The sequence below is a fragment of the Sus scrofa genome, chromosome 5 (assembly GCF_000003025.6).
Source record: "Sus scrofa isolate TJ Tabasco breed Duroc chromosome 5, Sscrofa11.1, whole genome shotgun sequence".
Taxonomy (NCBI): Eukaryota; Metazoa; Chordata; class Mammalia; order Artiodactyla; family Suidae; genus Sus; species Sus scrofa.
The window spans coordinates 67,442,649-67,470,101 of NC_010447.5; the positions used below are offsets into that span (position 1 = coordinate 67,442,649).

The 27,453-nt window shown below is 52.2% G+C and overlaps 2 protein-coding genes and 1 pseudogene across 2 annotated transcripts in view; 2 read left to right on the forward strand and 1 right to left on the reverse strand.

Moving 5' to 3' along the window:
- Positions 3,191–27,453, forward strand: part of IQSEC3 (IQ motif and Sec7 domain 3) — a 94,650-nt gene continuing 70,387 nt past the window's right edge. The window contains 1 exon segment of the mRNA XM_005664089.3: positions 3,191–3,864. Coding sequence (XP_005664146.2) covers positions 3,320–3,864 — 545 coding nt within the window. The 5' untranslated portion in view covers positions 3,191–3,319.
- LOC110260757 lies at positions 7,401–9,333 on the reverse strand (annotated as a pseudogene).
- On the forward strand, positions 18,816–19,515 carry LOC100515379 (40S ribosomal protein S2-like). Its single transcript, XM_021092485.1, has one exon. It carries the CDS (start codon positions 19,083–19,085, stop codon positions 19,470–19,472), a length of 390 nt encoding a protein of 129 aa, XP_020948144.1. The 5' UTR covers positions 18,816–19,082; the 3' UTR covers positions 19,473–19,515.

The following is a 27,453-nucleotide window of genomic DNA, read 5'->3' on the forward strand; positions in this document are numbered from 1 at the left end:
AAACAATTTCACAGTTTCTTTCTAAGTTAAATGAATATATATTTATATACACATACATATTTAGTATATGACTCAGCAATTCCAATTTTATATTTTTCCTTCTGATAAAACACATTAACATAAAACATGAAACATGAAAACATATGTGTCAGAGTTCCCCGGTGGCCTAATGCTAAGGATCTGGTGTAGTCACTGCTGTGGCTCGAGTCACTGATGTGGCATGGGTACAATCCCTGGCCTGGGAACTTCTGCATGCCATGGGCATGGCCAAAAGAAAGAAAACATATATCCACACAAAACATGTGAAAACATGTCTACACAAAGACTTGTTCATTACTGATCATAGCAGTTTTATTCAAAATAACCAAACCGGAAGTTCCCATCATGGCTCAGCAGTAACGAAACTGACTAGTGTCCCTGAGGACGTGGGTTTGATCCCTGGACTTGCTCAGTGGGTTAAGGATCCAGTGTTGCCGTGAACTGTGGTGTAGGTGGCAGACGCGGCTCAGATCCCGAGTTGCTGTGGCTGTGGTGTAGGCCGGCAGCTACAACTCCGATTCGACCCCTGGCCTTGGAACTTCCATATGCCACAGGTGTGGCCCTGAAAAGATAAACAATAATAATAACAATAACAACAACAACCGGAACCTGGAAACAACTAAAATGTCCATTAACAGGTGGGTAGAAAAATTACGGTATAGCCATACCATAGAAGATTACTCAGAAATAAAGAACAAACTATCAATATCTGTTAAGAGAATAGATGACCTCAAAAATATTATGCTGTGGGGAAAAAAAAGACACGAGAGTATATACTCTATGACTGCCATTTATATGAAATTCTAGAACAAGCAAAACTAATCTGTCTTGACAGAAAGCAGATCAGTGGTTGACTGGAGATGAAGATGACAGCAGTTGACTGCAAAGGGGCATGAGGTAGTGACCTCAGTTTTTTGAAGTGATGGAAATTTTGGTTACGTGGGTGTATATATTTGTCAAAACTCATTGAACTGTGACCTCAAAGTGGGTGCATATTATTACATGTGAATTGTAACTCCATAAAGTGGTTCTTTTCAATAAAAGGAAAGTTTAAAAATGAAAACACTTCGGCCCTATTCCTAGTGATTCCAACACAGCAGGACTAATATGGGGCGCAGAAATCTGCATTTTAAACAAGCTCCAGAGATAATCATGCTACAGGCTGTTTCACTTAATAGAAATAGTATTGGTCTCTATGAATGCCCAACTCTTAGATAACAAATCAATTAAGCAAGCAAAGGACATTCAGAAGAAGAGTGTTTGAGTTTTTGCATGCCCCCATTCCACACCCCAACCTCCATTCTTTAGCTGGAATTCTGGTCACTTCCCAAGTATCCTCCTGGGTGCTCTGCTCTCCCAACTGTTGGCTCAGCTGTGGATATGCTTCCTTCACTCATTCTTCACAAAAGGAACTCTGCTAGGAAAATAAATGGGAAGAAAGCAAAATAAAAACCCATGTGCAGAAAAACCAATATATTTTCAGAGCACAGATTCCTTCCCATAATGTCACTCAAGTTGGGCACCAGATGGGCTTGGCTAACCCAGCTCACTGGTCGGCATATCTGTGGTTTCAACAGATATGCCGACCCTGGGGGAACAGCAGGTAGACAGGGAGGCAGGTGGACCACCTGTGTGGAAATGGAACAGTACAACAGATACGCTAAAGGCACGCATAGCCCAGAGGAAAGGGTTGGTTTCTGCTAAACTAGATTGAACAGCAAAGCTCTATTTCCATTCCTTGGACTTTCCCTGCTGCCTGTTCCCCATCTTCCTCTCTTGTGTCTACTTGTTGAAACACTTCCCATCCTTCAAGGCCCAGCGTGAATAACACCTCCTCCTAATCAGATCGCCATCGTCAAACACTTTTCAGTCCCCTGAACTCCTATGGCACTTGGCTTGAAGAGCTCTTACAGAAATTTTGATTTGCATTTTAGTTATTTGCGTGCATGCCATATCTATTCTACTAGGTTATAATCTCCTTGATTATAGAAACTATAACTTGTGATCTATGCTGCATAGCCTGCAGAGTTCCTAGTACCTTACTTAGCACTTAGTGTGTGTTTTATGTACATTTACTGCAGAACTTAACGAATGATTCAGTCCATGCTGACTCATATCTCTGAGCTTTTGGTTGTGCTGTTCCCCCCTTTCTGGAAAATCCTTCTCCCTTCAAGTATTATTTCTTCCAATGAGCCTTCCCCAATTCCCTAACTACTTGCCTAGCAAGCACTCTAGGCAAATTCCATCTTATCACTTACAACCACTGCTGTGTATATATTTAAATTAAATATTTATTACCTGTTTCATCTACTTAATCAAATGCTTCAAGAAGCTAGAGAGTCCCTCCTAGTCATCCTACCTTACTACCCCAGCCCACTTTGGTGTAGTACGCATTTCATACATGTTTTTGAAACAGAATGATCTCTTCAGAAGTTTCTGGAAGCATTAGTCCATGACACAGAGGGCCTGGCTCATTTAGTCTGTTCCCATTAGAGAGGCCAAAACTGTCCTGAGGTCTCATTCCCAGAGAAAACCCAGCATAAACAGCCTTTCCACCTTAAGTTTCCTCTGAGGGAGTAGGCCCAGATGTGCTCTGGGGTCCCTTGCTGCCCTATGAACTTTGTGCTCCAGGGAATCTTCCAGCAGAATAGACTGCTGAGAACACAAGAGGCAAGTGGGCCTCTTCTCAGCAGGTCTTTAGGATGGACCCCCCCAGGCCTCTGGGATGACTGGATATAGGAAAAAGAATCCGTGACCTTTCAGACTGTCTCTTTTAATACGTTTCTCTCTCCTTTCGCCACCTTCCCTTTCTCCGCGTCCTCCTTTCCCCAGCCGCTCTCTTCTCTTCCTCTTTCCTTATCTGATTCTGTTCTCCTGCGGGCTCCCATCGCACTTTCTCTGTGCGGCTGGTTCTGCTCGCCCGGCTTTCCCTTTCTCGCCAGATTTATCTCATCCATCCCGGGTCCCCATCGTTTTTCCTGCCCCTCTGCCCACTCTCACTCTCCTCCCTCTCCCCTGCCAGCCCTGCAGGAAGCCTAGACTCCTCACGAAGCCTAGAGGTGGGAGGTGGGGCGGGGAGGGGGGTGCTGGCGTCGCGGTCCCGCCCCTCGTGCGTGTGTGAATGTCTGTGTGGCAGTGACGCGGCGCCGGCGGCAGGGAGGGAGGCTGGGCGGGCTGAAAGGGAGGCGAGAGGATCGCCGGGGCTGCTGGGCTCCTGGGCGCCCTCGCGCTCCCCGCCGCCTGCCGAGGCGCTTGCAGGGCGCAGGCGGCGGCGGGCGGCATGGAGAGCCTGCTGGAAAACCCGGTGCGTGCCGTGCTCTACCTCAAGGAGCTCACGGCCATCGTGCAAAACCAGCAGAGCCTCATCCACACCCAGCGCCAGCGCATCGACGAGCTGGAGCGGCGGCTGGACGAGCTAAGCGCCGAGAACCGCAGCCTGTGGGAGCACCAGCAGCTGCTGCAAGCCCAGCCTCCGCCTGGGCTCGTCCCCCCGTCCCCGGCCCCTCGGTCGGCCACCCCGGTCACTGCCGCCGCCGGGGCCCAGGAACTGCTCCAGAACCACGGACAGCTCCCGCCCGCCGGGCCACAGACCGCGCTCGAGCAGCCCCCGCTTCAGCACCACGGACAGCTCCTGGCACAGCCCCAGCCGGGCCCCAGCAGCCGGGCTCACGCACCCCAGTCGCCCCACCAGCACCCAGTGGCGCCAGGGGCCGTCGCTGACAAGGAGAAGGAGCGTCCCCCGAGTTGCTGTGCTGCTACTGGAGCCCTCCTTCAGCACAAATCCCCCGCCGCCCTCGGCAAGGGCGTCCTGAGCAGGAGACCCGAGTGAGTGGGGAAGAAGGGATGAGGACCGCTGTGGTGGGAGGAACGGAAGTAAATAGGCGTGAGGAGGGAACGGGGTAAAGCCGGGTGCACCTGAGTCAGAAGGACTAGGGCAGTGAGAAGTGGAGGGGTGAGAAGATGCTTGGGGGTAGAAGTGTGTCAAGGAGATTTGGGGGAAAGGAGGAAGGCTATCAGGGTTTGAGAGGGTTTGGAAGATTTTGAAGCAAAGGGAGTATCCAGACCATCATTGGGGGTAAAGGAGGAAAGAAATGGGGCTTAAGTGCTTGGAGTTATTGGAAACTAAGGTTTTAAAGGGTTCAAGACTGAGGGCGAACTGGGGGTGAAGATTTAACTAAAGAAGAGAACAGTTGAATCTTTTTAAGTTAGAAAAAATTTGGATAGGAGTTTGGGTAGTAAATTATTAGAATGGAGAGTGAGATATGAAAAAGACAGGTTTGCAAAGGGAAACCATAAGAGCTTTAAAAAGGGCAGGGTCCAGGAAGAGTAGAACTGGGGCCTGAGGGGGTTCAAGAAGGCAAAAGACAAGGTCGAGAGGCAGGATGATGTGAGAAGGCAGGGGGCTGGAGACAGAGGAAGAGGAAGAGTGGGAGAAAGCATCTCTCAGAGGAATAAGCTGGCTCTTAAACTGATGCAGTGGGAATCAAAGCTAGGAGTGGTTGATTTGTGGAAGCTTACTCTGCTCTGACCTGAGTGGGTGCCTCTCTTCTGAATCCCAACAGACCCAGAGGGGTGCAAGGTAACAACAAACCAAGCCCATGGAGGATCCCTTTACATCATCAGGACTCGGTCTGGTTAGAGCTTTTTCCTCTGACTCAAGGAGAATTTCTGTGCAGGGTGTTAGCAATTGTGGAAAGCGAATAATGATAGGTGAGACAGTTGGCATACGGAGCTGGTATTTGGATGTAATTCCTGGTTAAATTTCTTTTATGGCTGGTGACCGCAAACCTTGTCCCCCTTTGTGATTTGGTGATAACTGGAATCTCACTTTAGGTCCAGAGAGAAATATTAATGCCTAATGAGAAACTCTGGGACCTCAAGCTCCTTCTTTACACCCAAAGTCCATGAACTAGAGATGTGGAAAGAAGGGATGAAAGAGGACTAGAATGTTCTCTCCTCTGTATTGGGAAGGCTATGACCATGTCAGCTTCCTTCCCCTGATTAGGCAGGTGATGGAAGAACAGCTCACGGAAAATCAGAACCTAGTCAGCGTCTGACCCTGACAATGGGAATGCTAAGGGAGCTGGAGGTTGGGGGGTGAGAAGGGAGGTGAGCCAAAAAATCTCATCTTCAGCAGCCTTGGTGTGCTTTAGGTCTAAGGATATTTGTGAAGATTTGTTTGACGTAGACTCATCTTCCCCTCACATCTACCGCAGTTAGAGAAGTTGGGTCGGGACACGTTACCTTGCAGGGTAGATTTGACCAGATCCTTGGTCTCTTCGGGGGGGGGGGGGGAGAAGAGCCAGATGATCTGCCTTGATGGGCCCAGAGCATCTGACTCAAGCCCCAAGAGGATGCGGCTTTTCCCCTCAGCTTCCTCAATGGTTCACTTGCCCTTCCTTCAGTTTCACAATTTTCTTTCCTTATCTGGCAGAAAAAGCAGAAAGTCAGTTTTCCCTCAGTGCCTATGGCTCAGCAAAAGGCAAAAAAATTTCCAAGATACTATGTGGCTTCTTCCCCAGATGGGGGAAGAGAACTATCCCATTCTAGTTCCCGGGGGGTGGGGGGCACAGCTTCCCGGTAATTGCGGTTTCTTCACTTCATTCCTCTCCTTCTCCTCTTCCACCACCTCCCTCATTTCTTTCCATCCCTTCAGGGGACTGTGTGGGCAAAAAGGGTTGAGGAAAGATCATTATTCTTACGTAGGGACTCTGCCACGGCCCCCAAAGTGGCTTAAAAAGCCCAAACTCTCCCCGCCCAGGTGGTCTTGCTAGGAACCCGGGGATTTCAGGAATCACACAGATTCCTATCCAGCCTCACATGTTAAACCAGAGAGAAACCGTAATGTCTTCATCTTTCCCTCTCCTTTGTCCTGCTTTTGCTTCTCAAGAGGGCAGAACAAAAATAATTAAAATGGTGGAAGAACGTGGAAGTTGTTGGCAATCCTTCACTTAGGAAGTTGTGCCAGGCACCAAGTGGTTAAAACTCCTTCCTTTCTCCAGGTCCTGCAGCTGCCCCCCAGCCCCAGCCTGGGCACCCAGAGACTATGAGAGCTCAGACACGTCTCGCTCTCTCCCCGCAGCTCCCTCTCTCCTTGGGTGGGAAATCATGGACATCTAGGCTGACTGAATGCCTTTGGGATCACCCATTTCTCCGCACTGTTTTGCTTCACTTCAACCCACAGAACATAGGAAGGAACCATCTTTGCCAACTACGTTTGGCCCCACCCTGCTCTCTACTCGTGACCCCCGTTTGGCAGTCTGTCCTCCTTTGCCCAATCTCTCAGCGGTGCAGGGCTAGATGCAGGCAGCAGGCAAGGGGCAATCCCCAAGGATCGGGTGAAGAGAGGAGAGGAAGAGCAGCCAGGAGCCCTCTCCTGGGGATCCCCAGCTCTTACTGAGCATGCCAATGTAGGAGCAAGACGCGGCAGAGGGGAGTCTTTGGGTCACAGTTTTGCTGCAATCTTTTCTCATTTCTTACTTCCCATTCTCCATGTCACTGAAATGAGAACGCAGTGCTGGTGAGGTTGCTGAGGGGTGGGTGAGGGTTACCAGGGGCCACCCAATGTTAGATGCATCATCTCACCACACAGTTTGTCTCTTATCCCCAGAACTCATCTTCCTGCCCAAATCCAGGAGGAGGAGCCCTGAGGACCCTCGGGCTGGGAAATAATAGAATGTTTAATTGTCATCAGATCTGCATTAATAAGCAGCCTGGCCTCGCTCCCTCTTTCAGCTGAGGGAGATGTGAAGGTGGTGGCCTTGGAGGTCAGGCCGAGGAAGCAGCACCGTGGGGGTGGGTGAGTGCAAAGACATCACAGAAGAGCAACACCCGATGGGTTAAAATTCTTTCTCTGCTGCTTCCTGGCTCTTGCTAAGCTCCCGCCCCCACTGCTTTTGCCGCTTAATGAAAGCAGCAATCTAGCTTCCTCCTCTTTATTTTTTCAATCAAGGCTCACAGCATCTACAGAATTGATTATCCCTTTCCTGGCTGGAACCAGAGCCTCAGCCTGACCTGGCCAAGTCCCCTCCCCACCATGGGCGCACATGACCCTACCTGTACCTACTGGCTTCAGTGTGGCCATGGCCTCTCTGTCTGAGCATGTGTTTGCCCACCCACCCAGCAGTTGCATTTAGAGCCAGGGGGTCCCAGGGCTTGCCCAGGTCCCCAAGCCCACAAGCAGAGAATTCCTGGAGGCAGGGTAAGATTCTGGCATTATGATTCGAATTCAGCTCCTACCCTGAACTCTGCACCTCCAAGGGGTGAGGAAGTCTGAATGGCCCCTCAGCTCCTGTCTTCTCCTCTTCCTTGTCTCTCCCTTTCTCTCTCCGCCCCCGCCCCCCGCCCGCCGCCCAGGAGACTGACGTCCTTATTGCTTTGGGAAAGGGCACGGCTCAGGAGCTCTAGGTGGGTCTGCTTCCTCTTCACCATCACAGGCTTCTGGCTGCGCAGGACGGTGCTGGCTCTGCGGATGGCAGCCATGCGCAAATCTGGGTGGTACTTGTTCTTTTGGATCATGTGCCAGATGCTGCTAAGAGTGGCTCAGGCGTTCTTGTTGATGGTGGTCCGCACGTAGGAAGTGGCCGGCTTTCACTGGCCCGGATATCTGCTTCGTCACCACCACGACCCCTTTGCCGTCTGCCACCGCTCCACGCCCACAGTCTTGTGGTGAATCAGCCCGTTGTAGTGGAAGGAGTTGCAGGCCTTCAGGTTACTGGGTTCGGTGCTGTACGTCTGCTTGTTCCTCTTGATTAGGAAGCTGGAGCAGTTCCCCACCACCATCCATTGCAGATGCGCAGACATGACAGCAGCTCACCTCCTCTCGTTGCAGCGGCCGGAGACGGAAAGAGTTCCTTGTCTTTTTAATACCCTTTCTCTTCCTCACTACTTTCTCCTTTCTGTCTTTCCTTCCTTCTCTCTTCCCCCTTTCTTTCTTCCCCTCAAACATTTTTTCTCGCCCATATTTTCTTCTTCTGTCCTTTGCTTCCATTTAAGCTGCACAAGAAAGTTTTCTCTTCTCTGCTCCCATCCTTTAAGGGGAAACTAAATCTTGGGTCACTCTTTGAGCTCCATGCTCTCATGCTACCTGAAGGTCAGGGTGGGGCATGGCTGGAAGACCACCGAATGTGCTTTTTAGCCTGTTGTCTGAGATGCCTACTGGAATGGGGGGGGGGGTCTCTGCTCCTACTGAGTCAGGGTTGTCTGCTTGGAGGTGGCAGCTCCTGATGGGCCCCTCCTGGGAGCTACAGGGAGGGTGTGAAAGTCTGTCTGTCAGTCAACTCTATCGCCTCAAGTGTCTGGTCCGTTCAAAATCCTGCACTCCATGCTGGGAAAAGACAGGAAAGGCGCAGACTGACCTTGCTGTTCAACATACCCGAGATGGAACTAGAACCATCTAAATAAGCATAAGCAGATTGCAGGTACCCAGAGCCCTCCCTCTGTCAGAACAGAATGGGATAAAGGGTGGGCATACAAACCACAGTCAGAGCCCAGAGCGGTTTCCCTGATTGGCATCAAGGAAGAGTGGAGCCAAGGAGAGCTGGAAGGGGAACAGAGCCGAGAGGAGTCCCTCCACGGAGCTCTCGGTGCTGCTGTGCTTATCCCCCCACCCTCTGACCTACACCCCCACCCTAACCGCCTCCCACCCCAGGGCCAAACCTATCAATGTGGGAAGAGATCTTGGCGCTCGGGTCTCTTCTGCCCTGTGGCCAAGACCTGCTTGCTGAGGAAGCTGCGTTATGGCCTTGCTCACCGGCTGGCCCGTCCTTCCCCTCCCTGTCCCAGCAAGGTGAGGACTTGTGGCTGCTCAGCTGGAAAAGGGGCCTGGATAAAGGCTCGCAGCAAGGAGGGCACGTGTGTCTTCTGTTCACCTAGCAGCTGGCATGCAGTGGGCACTTGAGACGATCTGCTGTTCCCCTGCCTCTTTGAGGGCCCAGACCACTGTCCTTCCCTCCCTCTTAGCCAAAAAGAACACAATTCAAGAGCAGGCAGCTGCCAGCCTCCCTGCTCCTCACCAGCCCCTGTGCTTTGCTCCACGGCCATCCTCTTCCTTACTCCGAGCCCTTCCCAAACCCACACAGTCAACATCACTGGCCTTCACACAGGCATCCTGGCACCTCGTCCTCTTGGCCTGAAACTGAGCTGGAGGAGCAGCAGTTGGTCCTGCTGATTCAGCGAATTTCTGTGCAGGCCTAAGTTTCAGAGGTCACTTAAGAGAAAAACAGGGAGTTCCCATTGTGGCTCAGTGGTGAAGAGAAAAACAGGGAGTTCCCACTGTGGCTCTGCGGTAACGAACCCGACTAGTATCCATGAGGATGCAGGTTTGATCCTTGGTCTCGCTCAGTGTTAAGGATCTGCTGTTGTCGTGAGCTGTGGTGTAGGTCACAGACCCAGCTCAGACCTGCGTTGCTGTGGCTGTGGTGTAGGCTGGCAGCTACAGCTCTGATTGGACCCCTAGCCTGGGAACCTCCATCTGCTGCGGCCCTAAGAAGAAAAAAAGAAAAAGAAAAAAGCAGATGGGGTCAGATCTTGGGCAAGAGTGAATGAAAGGGAGGGTGACATGAAAACCCTGGTCTGGAAAGAGACTTGGATCTTGAATTTAAACCCCATGTAAAGATTTTTAGACAGAACGCCCTGGTTGCAGAGCCTAAACATTTTTCACTCAGGGGCCCGAACATACTCAGGGCAGCAGCGGCTCAGCAAGGCGTTTCTCAGTTAGAGGTCCTGGGGATGTTCTCATTGCACTGGCAGATCCCCAAACGCAAGGCCACCTGGCAGGATCTCCAAGGCTTGGGCCACTGCAGCTCCTTCCTCCTCCGCTTCTGGAAACGCACAGAGTGTGAGTTCCCACACAGGCTGCAAAGGGTTTCTGTTTTCCTGCAGGAATGGAGTGGTCCTCTCCATTTCAGGCAATGAGGGCGGTAACAAACAGAAAACATCAAGAGTAGAGCGAGGGAGAAATTAGATTGCTCGGGGTGAAAGGAACTTGAGGAAACCACAGAATCACAAAACTTTCGAGATCCAGGTGGTTCGGAACATGGGCTCTGGAGGCAGGCACACCTGCGTGTGAATCCTGCTCTACCACCTGCCAGCTGGGAAACCTCACATTCACAGGCTGTCTTCTTTGAGCCTTGGTTTTTTCATGTATGAAATGAGGAATAACATCCACTTGAAAGGGTTGTTGTGAAGTTGTTTTTGTTTTTGTTTTGGCTTTTTATCTTTTAGGGCCGTACCCGCGGCATATAGAGGTTCCCAGGCTAGGGGTCCAGTCGGAGCTCTAGCTGCTGGCCTACACCACAGCCACAGCAATGCAGGATCCAAGCCATGTCTGCGACCTACATCACAGCTCACGGCAACGCCGGATCCTCAACCCACTGGGCGAGACCAGGGATGCAACCCACGTCCTCATGGATGCAACCCATGTCCTCATGGATGATAGTCGGGTTTGTTAACCACTGAGCCAAGATGGGAACTCCTGGTTGTTGTAAAGTGTTAAAACTAGATGGGATCATTTGGGGAGAACTGTTCCAGGCACGTAGTACTCAACAGGTTGCAGTATTTCCGCAGGTAAAGAAACCAGGGCCCACCACGCATCCAAAGTCAGACCACAGCTACCGATGAGAATCCAGGTTCAGGATCCCTTCCATTCTTCAAGGCCACATTTCTACACATGACCTTTCCTTATCTGTGCTCTATCCCTGACAGTGTGCGCCCCAGCTACCCCAGATATGTGAGTGGCATGCTGCCTTGAGTGCAGCCAGGCAGGACAAATCCGCCATCCTTAGTGGTCTGGGATGGGGTCTCACGACTTCATAGCTGGGAGATGCTGCCTTAAGTCCAATCTAAATTTCTTCAGTTACATTTAAAGATTGTTGACACTTTTCTTAAAGGCACTGAAGGGATCTGAGTTATCACTCAACACCCCTATTGTGATAAGGAAGACTGTGACTATTTTCCCAATGGGGAAAGCTAGTCTCGATTAGTACGTGGACTTGTCAAGGACAAAAGTGGAGGGCAGGGAATGGAGTCTGAACCAGAGGAAGGTCTCCTATTTGCTGGAATGAAAGCTAAGCCCATTTCTCCAAATTCTTCCATCCTGAGGATGGAAGGTAAGAACGGGGACCTGCTCTTTGCAGGACTCTGAGGTCCAAAGGTGAGAAACAATAGAGGGGAGGGACGGAGAAAAGGGGAAGCCTGATCTACTTTCGGGGTTTTGGTGGAGGGTGGGGATCAGGGGGGCTGGAGGAGGATTCTGCTTGTTCTCGTCAAGCCCAGAGGGTGAAGGTGTTTCTTGTCATAAGGACTCTCTTAGACGAAATACCATTTGGGAAAACAAATTTTTAAAAAATGGAAGAGAAAAGATGGCCCACTTTTAAAATTCTCTCCACAGTGATTGTGGCTGTGGGGCCATCGCAGGCAAAGATGTGTGTGTGTGCACACACACGTTGGGACACAGGGTGGGGCCAGGCAAGAGCTGTTGTGCTGTTGTTCTGTTTGGAACCTCCGATCCAGAGGGTTATATAACTCTGCGATGCTGGGCCTGTGCTACCTTTCCTCCTTGGCAGGGAGGTGGGCTGCTGTGGGCCGGAGGCCTGCAGACTGGTCCAGGTCGCTGCCCAGGGAAGCCCCCTGCCCCCTCGATATGGTGTCAGACCATTTCCCCTGGGCAGAAAAGGGCTGGGGGGTGGTTCTTAGGAGCTGGACCAGGGTCCCCCAGCCCCTCTGGGGGGTCAGGTGAATATCAGAGCTAGAAAGGTTCTATCAAGCCCTTTGGATCAAACTTCTCATTTGGCAAATGCGAAAATGACGGCCCGGGAGAGAAGTGACAGGTGCCCCCAAACTGGTCAATGGCAGAACTGGGTTTAGAACTCAGATTCTCATGCCGTACTCTTGTCAATCTGCAGTAAGGGACTAAGAGAACCAGCCGGGACCACCTGTGAGTGTGCAGGCCATACTTACTGCTAGTGATGGGGGTCTCGGGCACCGAGGCAGGCTGTCTTCCAGAATATCTCACCTATGCCAGCCATTCACAATCAGAGATCCTTTGGGTATTTCAAGGTTATCTCCCTTGTTAAAATGCAAATTCTCCTAGGACAAGAAAAGAACGACCCATTTGGCTCTGCCAGACTCTGGTACTTGGGCAGCGTCTGAGGGCAGGTTTGACAAGGGAGGAGGATGCCTAGCAGCCAGGGCAGGAGGAGGCTCGTAAGGTGTTGGAAGGCCCATGAAGGAGGCTGCTGAGAGCCTCCACTGTATTTGGCAGGGAAGTAGCACTGCCTTGCCTGGGCCTGGTAAGCAAAGTGGAGGCCAGGGCTTCCCACATTGGCTTGTCTTGGGAAATTATCTGGGCTGGAGAAGCGATACTTTCCCAATAAGCTTCATGTGTGCAAGTCATAAGGCAGGAACTTAAGAAGCATCCTGGTGCTAGGTAAGCACCTTTGATCCTTCCTGGGATCTTAATCCTTTAGATGGCAAAATTTCACCCAGCTCCACTGGGGTTTGCTGTGGTCGGGGAGATGTGGGCAGGCCGCAGTTGGTGCTGCACAGGCCTGAAGAGGATGGGGGCGGAGGCTAAGTCAAAACCCAGTAGGTGTTTGATGAATGCCGCTGGAAGGAATAAACCCTCAGTGCGTGGGGCCCAGGCAGGCTCAGTCATCCTTGAGTGCAGGCAGGAGGCTGGTGTTGGGGCTGAAGAAGATCTCAGTGGAGGGAGGTCCCCTGGAATAGGCTGTGCCCAGGCCTGGGAGCACATGTGAAACGCAGGATTCGAAGCTCAGTTCTTAAGGCCATTTCAGGAGTGAGGGGGACATGGGTGCTCCTCCCAGATCCCACCCCAACCCTACCCATGGGTGTGGAGAGCCCTCTGCCCCCAGCCTCTGCCTGGGAAGCTGCACTAACAATTAAGTGTGAGAAAGCCCTTGGAGTGAATAGTTCATCACACACATGCTGTCAGCAGATTGAACTAGAAACGGAAAATGGGGCTATGAGGATAGGAGGGAAAGGAAGCCTGAACCATGGCCATGTCTCTGGGTAGGAAGAGACCAGCGTAGGGTGGGGGAGAGAGCTGGATTCTGGGGTCACAGTCTGGCCCCAGGGGAAAGCAACAGGAAGCAGCACCCGGTTCCAGGCCTCACCTGTTTCTCAGCCAGGCAGGGTCAGCTCTGGTCGGGGAAACGTGAGGATGCTGAGAGGAGGGTGAGTGAGTGTGAGTCAGGTGTGAATGCGTCTGTGGGACTGAGTGGGTGCATCTGGGCATGGGTGAGTGTGTTCCTGCCTTGGGCAGGGGGAGAGGAATGACGACCCACATGGCACAGGCCTTCTTCCTGCCTCCCCGCCAGCTAGGATCGCCACCCTCTTAGCACTCTGGGTTCCTTCTTTCTCTGAGTGCTGGTTTCTCACTCTTGGCCAGCTGGCTCCTCCTGGGTCCCCCCTCTAGAAAATGGGGTGAGTCTACACTGCCTCCACTCTCTGCTTTCTGCTCTAGGGAGGTAGGGGCCAAGCTGCAGAGTGGCCTCCCCTGCACCTGACTTGGCCCAGCTGTGGCCAGGGCATGGTGCCCGTGACTGCTCCAGGCTGGATCTGTCTGGTCAAACCAGCTGTCTCCCTGCCCCCAGTCAGGGACACCCCTCCCCATCCCAGCAGAGAGGCAAGGGAACTCCACAATTGCTTCCTTGATAAATGCTTCCAATCTACCACAATTTTCATTCAACACATCAATTCAACACAATGATTATTTAAAACAGCAACAGCAACAAAAACTCTGCAGAGCAGTTGGGAATCTCTTGCTTGTGTGTGTGGAGTTTCAGCGTTTCTGGTGCAAAGCCTGGTCTTTACAAACGGAGATGGCTTGGCACTTCCAAACCAGCTCATTTGGCATTTTGGACATTCTTGGAGCTGCTCAAATCATAAGAGCCCACTGAGGAGGGCCAAAGGGGATTCCAGAGGCAGGTGAAGACACGGTGCTGGGCAGCAATGGAAGAGATACTCTCTCCCAGCAGCTGGACTCCTGAGCCTGGACCCCTGCGTCCATCCTTACAGCCCCCAAGTGTGAGCCTGCAGCAAACCCCATCTCCTTCTCCTGACCTTGACGTTCCCTCTGCCCAATGGGGACAATCAGTCTTTGCCCACCTTTGGGCCCCTCTCTGCCCTCAGTCCACCAAGTCTGTGGCAAAGCAGAGCTGTTCAGAGGTTGCTGCTGCAGGCAGCAAGGACTTACCTTAGATGAGAAAGTGACTGCCAAATGATAAGAGCCTTAGGAAGGGACCTCAGAATCCACTCCTCTTTTAGAGGAGAAAAAAAAAAGGAGACTGATCCTGCGGGCCCGGTGTCTCGGGGAGGGCAGCCAGGCCCTGCAGGTGGGGGAGGGCCGAGATGGATCCTGCAGAGGCGACCAGCTCCAGATTCCCAGGAATTTCCCCTGGGCTCCCTCTGGACAGGCCTGCGTAAACCCGGGAGCAGCAGGACGGACGAGCTCAGGACGCAGCCCCCTCCTGCCCCCCGCCCCCAACTGGCTCGGGAGCCCGGGGAAAACCCTTCCTTCCTGGAGCTGCTGCGTCCCGGGGGCTCCTGCGGGGGCGGGAGCGCGGAGCCGGGCTCACGGCTGCGTGGGCGGCCTGGCGAGCGGCCGGCGGGCGGCGCGGGATCTCCCGGCCCACGCGCCCCTCGCCTCGGGCCGGCGCTTCCCCGCGGGGGCGGCCGGGGCGGGGCCCCCGGCGAGGCAGCTGCTGAGTCACGAGCCCAGGAGTCGCAGCCGCACCCGCCGCACCTGAGCCCGGGCCCCGCGGTGGGTGAGAAAGGACGCGTCCCCGGGGTCTGCTGCGCCCCCAACGCCCCCGCGGCCCCGCCCCCAGCCTGGCGCGCCGCCCGCCCACCGCGTCCGCCTCCCGGGAACCAGGGCCGAGGGAGGGGCTTCCGGACTGCGGCCCCGCCCCCAGACCCGACTCACCGCCCACCGCCCGGCAGCTCCCCAAGGGTGCTGACGCTCAGGCTTCGACGTGCGCCCCCCCACCGGGACTCCGCGGCCCCCCTCCCGGGCTTCGGCGAGTGCCTTCGCCTTTCTGGGAGAAGCCGCGGGGGCGGGCCAAGAGGGTCGAGGAACAGGATAGTGTGACAGAGGTCCTGCTCTACTCAGCACCCCCTCCCTGGCCTTCCTTGCACCTCGCCACCTCAGCCAGAAATCCCAGCTCTGTCTTAGCCTTCCATGTTTATGTTTGCATTTTGTAGAAACACGTAATCTTCGAATTCTGGCCCCACCTGCGATGACTGCAGTAGTTCAGAACGTGGCCTCGGGTTTGAGCCCTGACTCATGTGCTAACTGTGATCCTCAGCAGTGACAGCTTTGGTTTTCTTATCTGTAAAATGGGGGTAGGGAGAGTGCTAACCTCATAGGACTGCTATGAAAATTGAGTTGATGCCAACACAGTGCCGAGCAAGCCAAGCGTCCAGGTGGGCACTGCAGTTATGTGGGGACCCCTCTGGCAAAAACTGGGTCACAAAGCGCTTTTTGTCTTTTCTAGGGCCGCTTTCCAGGGCATATGGAGGTTCCCAGGCTAGGGGTCCAATCAGAGCTGTAGCAGCCGGCCTATGCCAGAGCTACAGCAACGCCAGATTGGAGCCATGTCTGCAACCTACACCACAGCTCACAGCAATGCGGGATCCTTAACCCACTGAGCAAGGCCAGGGATTGAACCCGCAACCTCATGGTTCCTAGTCGGATTCGTTAACCACTGCACCACCACAGGAACTCCGACAAAGCGCTTTTTGAATGTAGAATCTTCCAGAGGGCTCAGAACAGAGCTTCTCCTTCCCTCTCTGACAGCTTCTCAAATATCTGAAGGCAGTCAGTCCCCCTCCCTGGCCTCCCCACCACTGTCTCTTGCCAGCTGGCTCCTTTTCCTTCCCATGAACACTCTGAAGCCTACACTTGCTCTCCATGTGGGGCTAGGGGTGACTCTGCCCACTTCATCCCGGGCTTTGAGCTCCTAGAACACAGGAGCTGGAGAGAGTCCTTTAGCCAAGGGGATGTGGCCCAGCCAATTGGGACAAAGGAAGTCCCTCCCTCACCTTTGCCCGAGCCACCCGGGGTTCTGGACCCTGCCTGGCTCTAGATGGCACAGAGGAACACGCTCGCTTTTTCAGCCCTGGGGCCACAGATGGGACCTGGCAAACGAGGTCAGTGAAAGCCCCTGGGCCCTTTCCACTTCTGACCACTGGTACTTGTGCAGGTGACTTCGTTTTAACACCCAGAGTGCTGAACTTTTCACACGCCGTGTTTGCATTGTGAAAGCTGATTGTGTTCCTTTTAAAATTTAATTGACTCTTTTCAAATACGTAATACGTTGAGGTTGTATAAAAGTGGAAAGATGCAGGTGTTTACAGTGAAAAATGTCTCCCCACCCCTGTTTGCCACTCACCCCCACCCCATCCCCAGCAACTACTGTTAGCGATTTCTTGTGTATCCTTCCAGGGATAGTCTTTATATATTCAAGCAAATGTGTATATATTTGTATAGACATATGTGTTTCTTTTCATGCAAGTGATAGTACACTATACACTATTCTGCATCTGGCTTTTTCCCCTCTAATAGTCTATCCTGGTGATCCTTCCACATTCAGGATAAAAAGAGCTGCCTCATTCCTTTCAATAGCCGTAAAGTATTGCATTGTGTGGCTGTGAATCTAGGTCTTTTCTTCTTGTTCGCTGAGCATGTGGAAAGCAAGCTCTAGGTAGCCTGCTTCTGTGTAATCCTTTGGGGTGGGCTTTTCAGAGGGTGCAGTGGGTGTTGAGTGGGTAGGCAGACATTACCCGAGGGCTCCATTTGAACGTGGCTCTCCAGCTCGGACCTTCTGCTGGAGCCTCCTACAGACAGTGGCAAGTTGCAGTAGAAATACGATTCAGGGAGCGGGCTTCCCTACCTGAAAACTTCACGGCTCTTCTAGCTTCTGGCTAATTTGTTGTCTGCAGTTATCAGGGCTGGGGGAGCTGCCAGGGTATTATACGCTGGTTCAAAATGAGCTGAAACTAAGTTCTAAAACCCCACCTGCTTCTGGAAGTCTTTCTGAACTGATCTGAGAAATAAATTGAGGTTCTCACTGCCTCTCCCCCTCCTTTCCACCCCAGGCTGAGTGCACTCCAGTCCTTGCTAAGGATAAAATTAATTCTTTATTCCTGTGGCTTAGAAGTGATTGTTTTCTTTTCTACATAAGTATATGTCTGTGGCATCTGTATTTTTTCTTTCACTTAACAAATATTTATCAATTGTCTACTGTGTGCCAGTTACTGTTGCAGGTACCAGGATATAGCAACACCAACAAAATCTCAAATTGCTTCATGAAGCTTATAGACAAAAAAATAACAAGATTAAATATTAAAACATAGTTTGTCTGATGGGATAAGTGCTCTGGGAAGAAATAAAATGGAATGGGGGGGCTGGGAGTAAAGGGATTTGCAACTTCAGGCTGGGTGCTCTGGGAAGGCCCCCCTGAGAGCTAAGGGAACACCGGAGCAGCACTGGAGAAGAGGTTCTTATCCATAAGGGGGAGGAACATTCCTGGCAGTGGCAGGGACAGCACAGAGGGAGGGAGCCATCTGGTTGTGCAGGTAGGGCAGGGGCAGAGGGAGCGCAGGGAGTGTGGTCTGAGGTGGGTGCCCCCTACTCAGGGTGGAGGGGGGTGGGAGAGGGGTGCAGGGCTGCAGCAGATGTCGAAAAAGCCTCACCTGGGATTTCCAGATCCACCAGACAGTGTTTGGAGTGCGTGGGAACATTTTAGTTGTCATGGTGGCTGGCAGGGTTGCGGGAGAAGCATTGCTCTGCTGGCATATAGTGGGCAAAGGCTACATCAAACGTCCTAGGGTGCATAGGGCAGTACCAACAATGAAGAATGTTCCTGCCAGATGTACCAGTGTTTCTTGCTGAGACACGCTGTTAGGGCCTTGGGACCCATTATGGGGAGTTTGGCTTTTACTTTGAGAAAAAACTGGAAGCCAGGGGATGGTTTTGAGCAGAGAAAGCTGAAAAAGAACCTCAGCTGCTGGGTTGAGCTTGGGTTGATAATAGATTGAGGAGGAAGGGAGACAGAAGCCAGGAGATAAGGAAGGAGGCTATTGCCCCATCCAGGTAAGAGTCGGAAATAGCTTGGAGCACCCTGGCTGCAGAAGTGGCGATGAGCAGTCAATGAAGAGGACTTCCTGACCATGAACTTGGGTGTGAGAGAGGGGGGTTGAGGATGAATCCAGGAGTTTGGGCTGAAGTTATTCGAAGGATGAGGTGGGGCATATTTAGGGAGCAGTTGGGGGTGTGGATTTTAGCCACACTCAGTTGGAGATGCCTGTTTGGTGTCCACGTGGAGATGACTGGCAGGCTATTGGATGGACTGGAGACATAAATTTGGGAGGGCTTTTCAAGCCTTGAGACTGGAGGATCCCACCAAGCAGCGAGAAAAGACCAAAGAGGGCTGGTATGGAGCCTTGTCAAGAGGTGGGGGTGGGAGTTCCCACTGTGGCTCAACAGTTAACGACACACGACTAGTATCCATGAGGATGTGGGTTCAATCCCTGGCCTTGCTCAGTGGGTTAAGGATCTGGCGTTGCCGTGAGCGTGGTGTAGGTTGCAAACATGGCTTGGATCTGGCATTGCAATGGCTGTGGCATAGGCCAGCAGCTGCACCTCTGATTTGACCCCTAGCCTGGGAAACTCCATATGCTGCAAGTGTAGCCCTAGAAAGACAAAAAAAAAAAAAAAAAAAAAAAAAAAAAAAAAAGAGAGAGAGAGAGGTGGGCGTAACTTCTCAGTGAAAACACCAAACGGCACATCTATCTCTTCTCTCTGCCCATCTGCCCATCAAGGAATCTAAGGCCCTTGACTTTTTCCTGGGGACATCCCTCCAGGATGAGGTTTTGAAGCTTATGCCTATGTAGAAGCAGACAGTGCTGGCCAGCGAACCAGGTTCAAGGTACTTGTCGCCATTGGGGATGACAATGAACCTGTTGGTTTGGGTGTCAATTGCTCTAAGGAGGTAGCCACTGCCATCTGTGGAGCCATCGTTATGGCCAAGCTCTCCATTGTCCCCATGCAGCAAGGCTCCTGGGGGAACAAGACTGGCAAGCCCCATACCGTCCCTCACAAGGTGACTGGCAGCTATGGCTCCTGGCTGGTGCGCCTCATCCCTGCCCCCTGGGGCAGTGGCATGGTCTCAGCCCCTGTGCCCAAGAAGCTACTGATGATGGTGGGAACTGATGACTGCTATACCTCTGCCAGGGGCTGCACTGCCACCCTGGGCAACTTCTCCAAGGCCACCTTTGCCACCATGTCCAAGACTTCCAGTCACCTCCCTCTTGGTCTCTGGAAAGAGGCAGTGTTTACCAAGTGTCCTTATCAGGAATTCACTGCCCATCCTGAAAAGACCCACACCAGAGTTTCCGTGCAGAGGACCTAGGCTTCAGTTGCAGCCACCGCATACTTTTATATGAGAAAAATAAAGTGAGAAAAGCTCTGGGGGAAAAGAGTGGGGGGGGGGGCCAAAGAGGGAGCAGAACAGCTGGAAAACCACGAAGTGTCCCAGCAAAGAGGTGTCCCCATGAAGAGGTGGAGCAGAGTCACCCCCAAAATGTGGGGAGAGGTGAGCTGAGCCTAATATCGTTATTTGGGGATGGAATTTTTATTTAGGCTCCTCAAGGGCTGGAGTCCTCTGTGTACATTTATTTAACAAGTATTGATTGAATACATGATGCATACCAGTCTCTGCTATATAGGTACTAAGGATTTACAGTGAATGAATCAAAGACTCTGCCATCACAGAGAAGACAAATATTAAAACAGATATTAGGGAGTTCCCGTCGTGGCGCAGTGGAAACAAATCCAGCTAGGAACCATGAGGTTGAGGGTTCGATCCCTGGCCTCGCTCAGTGGGTTGAGGATCCGGCCTTGCCGTGAGCTGTGGTGTAGGTCACAGAGGTGGTTCGGATCTGGCGTTGCTGTGGCTGTGGTGTAGGCCGGCAGCTGTAGCTCTGATTTGATCCCTAACCTGGGAACCTCCACATGCTGAGAGTGCGGCCCTAAAAAGAAAAACAAAAATAAAAAAAACAACCCCCCACAGATATTAAATAAGAAAAATAACTCATGTAAATTTCCACTCATAAGGACCATAAGGAAAACGAAGGGGGTGACTGGGAGGAGGGCAGTTTGAGAGGCAAGACCTCACTCACAAGGTGACATTTGAGCAGAGAAATAAAGTGAGGGATGGAGCCGTGGAACACCCGAGGGAAGAATGTTCTGTGCAAAGGCCCTGGGGCTGGAAGAAACACAAGTGGTCAAAGAATAGGAGAAGGGAACGGTGAGAGAGAGAGGTGTCAGCACAGGTCCTGCAGAGGGGTTTGTGGGGTGGAAGTCAGGGGTAGGACTTTGAGCAGGGAACTATGCGATCCACTCCTGCAGGAAACAGTCAGGGGGCTCAAGGGGCAGAAGAGTGAGAGCAGTTCACAGAGAGGCCTGAAGTGCAGCCCACAAGCTATTGGTCTTCACTCATTGATGCAGTCTTCCTTTCATCATCCACGAACACATTTCTGCTATGTGCTAGTCTTTTTTTTTTTTTTTTTTTTTTTTGTTTTTTTGCCTTTTCTGGGGCCACTCCCGCGGCATATGGAGGTTCCCAGGCTAGGGGTTGAATCAGAGCTGTAGCTGCTGGTCTACACCACAGCCACAGCAACATGGGATCCGAGCTGCATCTGCGACCTACACCACAGCTCACGGCAAGGCTGGATCCTTAACCCACTGAGCAAAGTCATGGATCGAACCTGCAACCTCATGGTTCCTAGTCAGATTCGTTAACCACTGAGCCACTTTGGGAACTCCCATGTACGTTTTTAAATCTCATTTTATCCATACAGTCCTCATGGGGAGGTATCATTATCCCCATTTCACAGATGTGGTAACTGAGGCTCAGAGAGGTTAAGGTGACCCACCGAGGTCACACAGCTATAGTGGTGTCGTCAAGATTCACACAGAAGCTTTAGCCTCGTATGCCCTGCTAACCCTGCTCTAGAGGAGGCCCCTGTGGTGGGGAAGCACTTCCCAAGTCAAGGCCTGATCAGGAACTTGGCTCAGTGCTCAGGGACACAAAGGCTGCTGTCCCCATGAGACCCATCCACATCACGGTTGTTAGTGTTGCTGAGCTCAGCCTTTGGCCCACTCATCTCTGTCGTGCCATGAGGACTGGTTAGAGGACGGCAGAGTGTCACCCACATGCGGTTATGGATGGCTGATTTGAGGGTCTCTACGTGACATCGTATCTTTCCATGGCCCACATGGTCAGCAGGTTCATGTAAGGGATGAAACACCCTTGGTCTCATTCCTGATTGTATGTGTGCATGTGTGTGCGCATGGGCACCCATCTGCACGTGCAGGGTTGCATATGACAACATGTACACGTGCATATGTGTGTCTACACAGCCAAGAATGAATGCGTGTGCACTGGACACATGTGTGTGCTGGGTCGTGCGTGCATAGGTTTGGGGTGTCCACAGCCATGCCAGTGGGAAGGCAGGGACTAAGTGCAGCTCCCCCTAAACCTAACGCTTGGGGGCTCTCCCTGCTACCTCCTGTGGTTGGAGAAGAGGCCTCGGTGGAACTCCTCCTTTGGGCATCGGTGGCTCCTTGGCTGCTCCATGCTGTGCACTCCTAGGATGAGAGGAATTCGATTCAGTGCTGGTTCCACCCCTTACCAGGTGTGTGACCTTGGGAAAACCAGCTCACCTCTCTGTTCCTTTACCTGCAAAGGAGAATAACTAGATCGAACTCATGTACAAAGATCAAAAGATGTGTGAGAAGATGCTGTATAAGCTGTGAGAGGCTGTAATGAAGAGAGGAGGCTGTGGCACTGTGAGTCCAGCGTGGTGACAAGTGTGATAAGGAACACACTGGCCACAGAAGCCAAAAGAAACAAGTGGGATGACCTCACACCGAAGCGCTTCTACACAGAGAAGGAGAACATCCACCAAATGGAAAGGCAACATGCTGAATAGGACAAAATATTTCCAAATCATGTGCTGATAAGGAATTAATATCCAAAATACGTAAAGAACTCATACAACTCATTAGCAAAAAACGAAACCATCCAATTAAGAAATGAGCCGAGGATCTGAATAGACATTTTCCCAAAGAAGACCTGCAGATGACCAACAGGCACATCAAAAGGTACTCATTATCCAGGAGACACAAATCAAAACCACAAGCAGATGCCACCTCACACCCGTTAAAATGGTTATCATCAGGAGTTCCCATGGTGGCTCAGCCGTAACGAACCCAACTAGCATCCATGAGGACGAGAGTTCAATCCCTGGCCTCCCTCCGTGGGTTAAGGATCCAGTGTTGCTGTGAGCTGTGGTGTAGGTCACAGACGGGGCTCCGATCCTGCATTGCTGTGGCTGTGGCATAGGTCGGCAGGTGCAGCTCTGATTCAATCCCTAGCCTGGAAACTTCCAGATTTAAGGGTGCAGCCCTTAAAAAAATGGCTATCATCAAAAGGACAAGAAATAAGTATTGGTGAGGATGTAGAGAAAAGTGAAGCCTCATACACTGTTGGTAGGAATGTAAATTGGAAAACAGTATGGAGGTTCCTCAAAGAATAAAACATACAGCTACCATGTGATCCAGTAATTCCACTTTTGGGTATTTATCCAAAGGCAATGAAAACAGAGTCTGGCAAAGATATCTGCACTCCCGTGTTTATTGCAACACTGTTTACAATAGCTAAGAAATGGAAACAACCCAACATGGCCATCAGGGAATGCATGGATAAGGAAGATTCCATACAGTGGAATATTATCTAGACTTGACAAAGAAGGAAATTCTGCCATTTGTGGTAACATGGATGGACCTTGTGGGCGTTATGCTAATGAAATAAGCCAGACAGAGAAAGTCTAATACTACATGGTATTACTTATGTGTGAGTCTTAAAAAGAAAAAGAAAGTCAAACTCAGGGAGTTCCCTGGTGGCTCAGTGGGTTGAGGATCTGGGATTGTCACTGCTGTGGCTCAGGTCGCTGCTGTGGCATAGGTTTGATCCGGCCTGGGAGCTTCTGCATGCCATGGATGCAGCCAAAAAAAAAAAAAAAAAGAAAAGAAAAAGACAGTCAAACTCATAGAAACAGTGTAGAAAAGTGGTTGCCAGAGGCTGGGGTGGGGTAGCGGAAATAGTGCATAGGTTTGGGGTGTGAGTGGGCACAGACCTTCAGGTGTGAGGTGAGTAAGATCTGAGGAGCTAATGTAAAACCTGGTGACCACAGCAGATAACACTGTGTTGCCTACTGGAGAAAAAAAAAAAAAGGAATGCACTGACCCAGGCAGACTCTGCCCCCAGTCCCGCAAACGTCAAACAGGCAGGTGATCCGTGGCCGACCCCGTGCCCGTGGCAGGGCTGTGGAGAAGACGAGGAGTTTGCCTTTGGGTGGGAAACAGAGCGGCTCATTGAAGAATGGAGTGACCTCTCATTTATTACTACTGCGAGCTGAACGCCTGGTGTGTTTCTCATTTAGCTGATTCTAAAGGCACGCTGCCTCCTGTTTGGTCCCCTGTGTGCCCCAGCCTCTCTGCGGCAGTAACATACCCTGGGGGCTGGGTTCAGGCCTGGGGCCAGCGCTGCCTCCCCTGGGAACAGGGACAAGCATCCCTGCCTCTCCAGTCCTCTCGATGAGGTGAGGTCTCGGTGAGGTTCTGCCGGGGTCCTTGTCAGCCACGTGTACCGATGAGTAAACAGACAAGCAGGCCACTGGGGAGCGTCCCCTGCCTCCTGGGCTCTGGACGACTCTGAGTGAGGAGGGCGATGATTTTTCTGTTGGGGACAGGATGCCTTGGTCCCTTCTTTAGGACATGTGTAAAGGGGAGGGGGCAGGAGTTCCTGCTGGGGCATTCAGTGGGTTAAGAACATGACACAGTGTCCGTGAGGAAGTGGGTTTGATCCCTGGCCTCACTCAGTGGGTTGTGGATCCGGCGTTGCCGTGAGCTGCGGCGTAGGTCACAGATGTTGCTCGGGTCCAGCCTTGCTGTGGCTGTGGCCTAGGCCCACAGCTGTGGCTCCGATTTGACCTCTAGCCCAGGAACTTCCACATGCTGCATGTGCGGCCCTGAAAGAAAAAAAAGAGGGGGTCGCTATTTGCAGTTTGAATTGAGTGGAAAACTTGGAAAACCTGCCCATGAGTGAGTCCAAGCAGCATCCTGAGATGGGTCTCCCCCTGCTGCAGCTACAACCCCCGTGAGGAGTCAGAGGCAGAGAACAACAGTCCTGTGGGGGCGTCACGCACCAGCCTGAGACCGTGTTGGAAACCACCCAGGGCCTTAGAGCAGCAACAGGTTGGCATTTTAGGGGTGGCTCCTCCCAGAGGGGATTGCAAGGTCCTGTCATACTTTAAGGGTGGTAACCAAGTGGCCTGGCCTGGCCAGCTGGTGTTGGTCACTGGCCCCTTTCCTCTCCATGGACTGACTCCTCCCATCACCACCAACACAAGGTCCTGGTAGGAACACGGGCGGGCAGACCACTTCCTTGGAAGCCAGGGGAGGAGGGTGTTTCAAGAAGCAGGGTTTCAGAGTTCCCACTGTGGCTCAGCGGAAACAAATCTGACTAGCATCCATGAGGATGTAGGTTCAATCCCTGGCCTTGCTCAGTGGGTTAAGGCTCTGGTGTTTCAGTGAGCTGCGGTGTAGGTGGCAGACATGGCTTGAATCTGGTGTTGCTGTGGCTGTGGGCTGTGATGTAGGCTGGCAGCTAGAGCTCTAATTCGACCCCTAGCCTGGGAACCTCCATATGCTGTGAGTGTGGCCCTAAAAAGACAAAAAAAAAAAAAAAAAAAAAAAAAAGAGGAAGAGGCAGGGTTTGGCCTATGAATAATGTGGGAAAGTCAAGTCACTGAGAGACTGAGAAGGTCCCACTGGATTGGCAACCAGATCGCTGGGGAGCTCCCCGGAGCTCGCAGGGGGAAGCTCTGTTGGGGCTCTGGGGAGGAGCTACCCTACAGCATCAAGCTGGCAGGAGATCAAGGTGAAGGGAGACACCTGCAAGCAGACAGCTCTTCCTGGAAGCTTAGAAGGAAGGGGGCGGGAGGAGCTGTAGGGAAATAGTGTTGTTAGGATGACAGATTTGATGAACAAAGGCCTTGACAGCAGTGAAGCAGCAGGGGAGGAGAGGGTGTGACCAAGGGGCTGGCAGAGGGGGAGGCGCCCCTCCCCTGAGATCAAGGGAGAGGGGCAAGGGTAGCCAAAGCAGAACATTCGTAACGGCTAACACTCAGTGAACACTGACTGTGAGCCCAGCTCTACTGTAAGTGCTTTGCGTGTTTTAACTCATTTCACCCTCAACACAGTGCTTTAGAGACGTCCCAACTGTCAACCCCATTTCTAGATGAGGAAGCCAGGGCAAGGCCTGTACAGAGCAGTTAGGCAGGATTTCTCAAGGAGTCTTCCTCCAGCAGGGAGAAGAGGAGGGCCAAGGAGAGCCACGGCAGGGAGGGCAGCAGGCAGCTCCTCTTCAGGGCCGCCAATGGGATGGAGCAGCCTTAGTGGTCTCAGGAGGAAGGCTTCTGGTTGGAAGAATTCCGTTAGGAGAATGCTTTCACAGGTTTTATGTTTGTTTCGGCTATGCCTGCCATGTAAGGAAGTTCCCGGGATCGAACCTGAGCCACAGTGGTGACAGCACCAGATCCTTAACCCAGTAGGCCACCAGGGAACTCCTCCCCCAGTAGTCAGTTTTTTTTTTTTTTTTTTTTTTTTTGCTTTGTAGGACCGAAGCCGAGGCATATGGAGGTTCCCAGGCTAGGGGTCACATTGGAGCTACAGCTGCCAGCCTACACCACAGCCACAGCAACGCCAAATCCAAGCTGCCTCTGCGACCTACACCACAGCTCATGGCGACCCCAGATCCTTAACCCACTGAGTGAGGCCAGGGATCAAACCCGCACCTCATGGTTCCCAGTCGGATTTGTTTCTGCCGCACCACAACAGGAACTCCCAGATGACCTTTAAAGCTCCCTCAGAGAAGACTGAGCAGAGATCGAAGAAGAAGCAAAGCCTGGTGAGAGGGAGGCCCCGTGAGATTTCGGCCTTCGGCAGGTTTGGGGCAGAACCCTGAAGCCTGAGGGCCTACTGCGCCAGGATGACATTCCTGTAGCTTTTCGCCCCTGGCTGCTGGGCCATCTGCCATCACGTGCTTCTTCCGACCTTTCCAAAGCTTTCTGAGGAGGACTGTGCAGCAGAGTGAAGGAAGTCCACTCTCTCCTCCACCGCCTGGAGGAGTGTGGGGCCCGGAGGAGGAGGAGGAGAAAAGGAAGAGGAGGAGGAAGTCAGGATGGCACCTGGCAGGTCTCTGCTTGCGACAGAGCTGGGGTTGCTGAGTCCCTCGTGGCTCTGACTAGTATCAGTAACAGTCATTATGAGATTGTGTGTCTGTGTGGGGCTTATTAGGTTTCTCCCAAGGCAGTTTCACATTCAAAGTCTTGGCGAGTCCCTCCAGCTCAATGAGATAAATGGGGCAGGGATAAGAGCTTCGCTTGTGGAGACTTGACCTTCCCCAGGGCCAGTGATGACAGGGGGCTGGGTCTCCAGGCCAGCTCCACACTGTTAGCCCTGCCTTTGCAGGACTCGCGGCCCCAGGCCTGGGCCAGCGTTATCCCCACTCAGCTGCCCACCCCCACCTTTCTTATTGTCCGGGTTTCTGGCCCCCTGGACTCCTTTGGCTCAGTTATGAACCATCTGGTTTCTGAAAATCCAATCTAGTGGTTGAAAGGAAGGGAAAATGTGGTGTTTTATTCTGCCGCTTAGAGGGGGGTTAATAATTAGGTGGCAATCTGGGGGCAAGGGGATGAGGGAAGTCAGAAAAGAAATTATTCTTGGAGTTCCCGTCGTGCCGCAGGGGAAATGAATCTGCCTAGCAACCATGAGTTTTCGGGTTCGATCCCTGGTCTTGCTCAGTGGGTTAAGGATCCGGCATTGCTGTGAGCTGTGGTGTAGGTCGCAGAGGGGGCTCGGATCTGGCGTTGCTGTCGCTGTGCTGTAGGCCGGCAGCTGTAGCTCCGATTAGACCCCTAGCCTGGGAACCTCCGTATGCCACGGGTGCAGCCCTAAAAAGAAAAAAGAAAAAAAAATTATTCTTGAGACTCTTAATGAAGTATCAAGACATGAGAAGGGGAGAAAATATTTTGATTAAAAAAAAAATCAGCTGTGGAGTTCCCGCTGTGGTGCAGTGGGTTAAGAATCCAACTGCAGCGAATTGGGTCACTGTAGAGGTGTGGGTTCAATCCCCATCGTGGCACAGTGAATTAAAGAACGATCCGGAATTGCCACAACCATGGCATAGGTCGCAGTCCCTGGCCCGGGGACTTCCAAATGCTGCCGGGGTGGCCTAAACAACAACAAAAAATCAGCCGAATTAA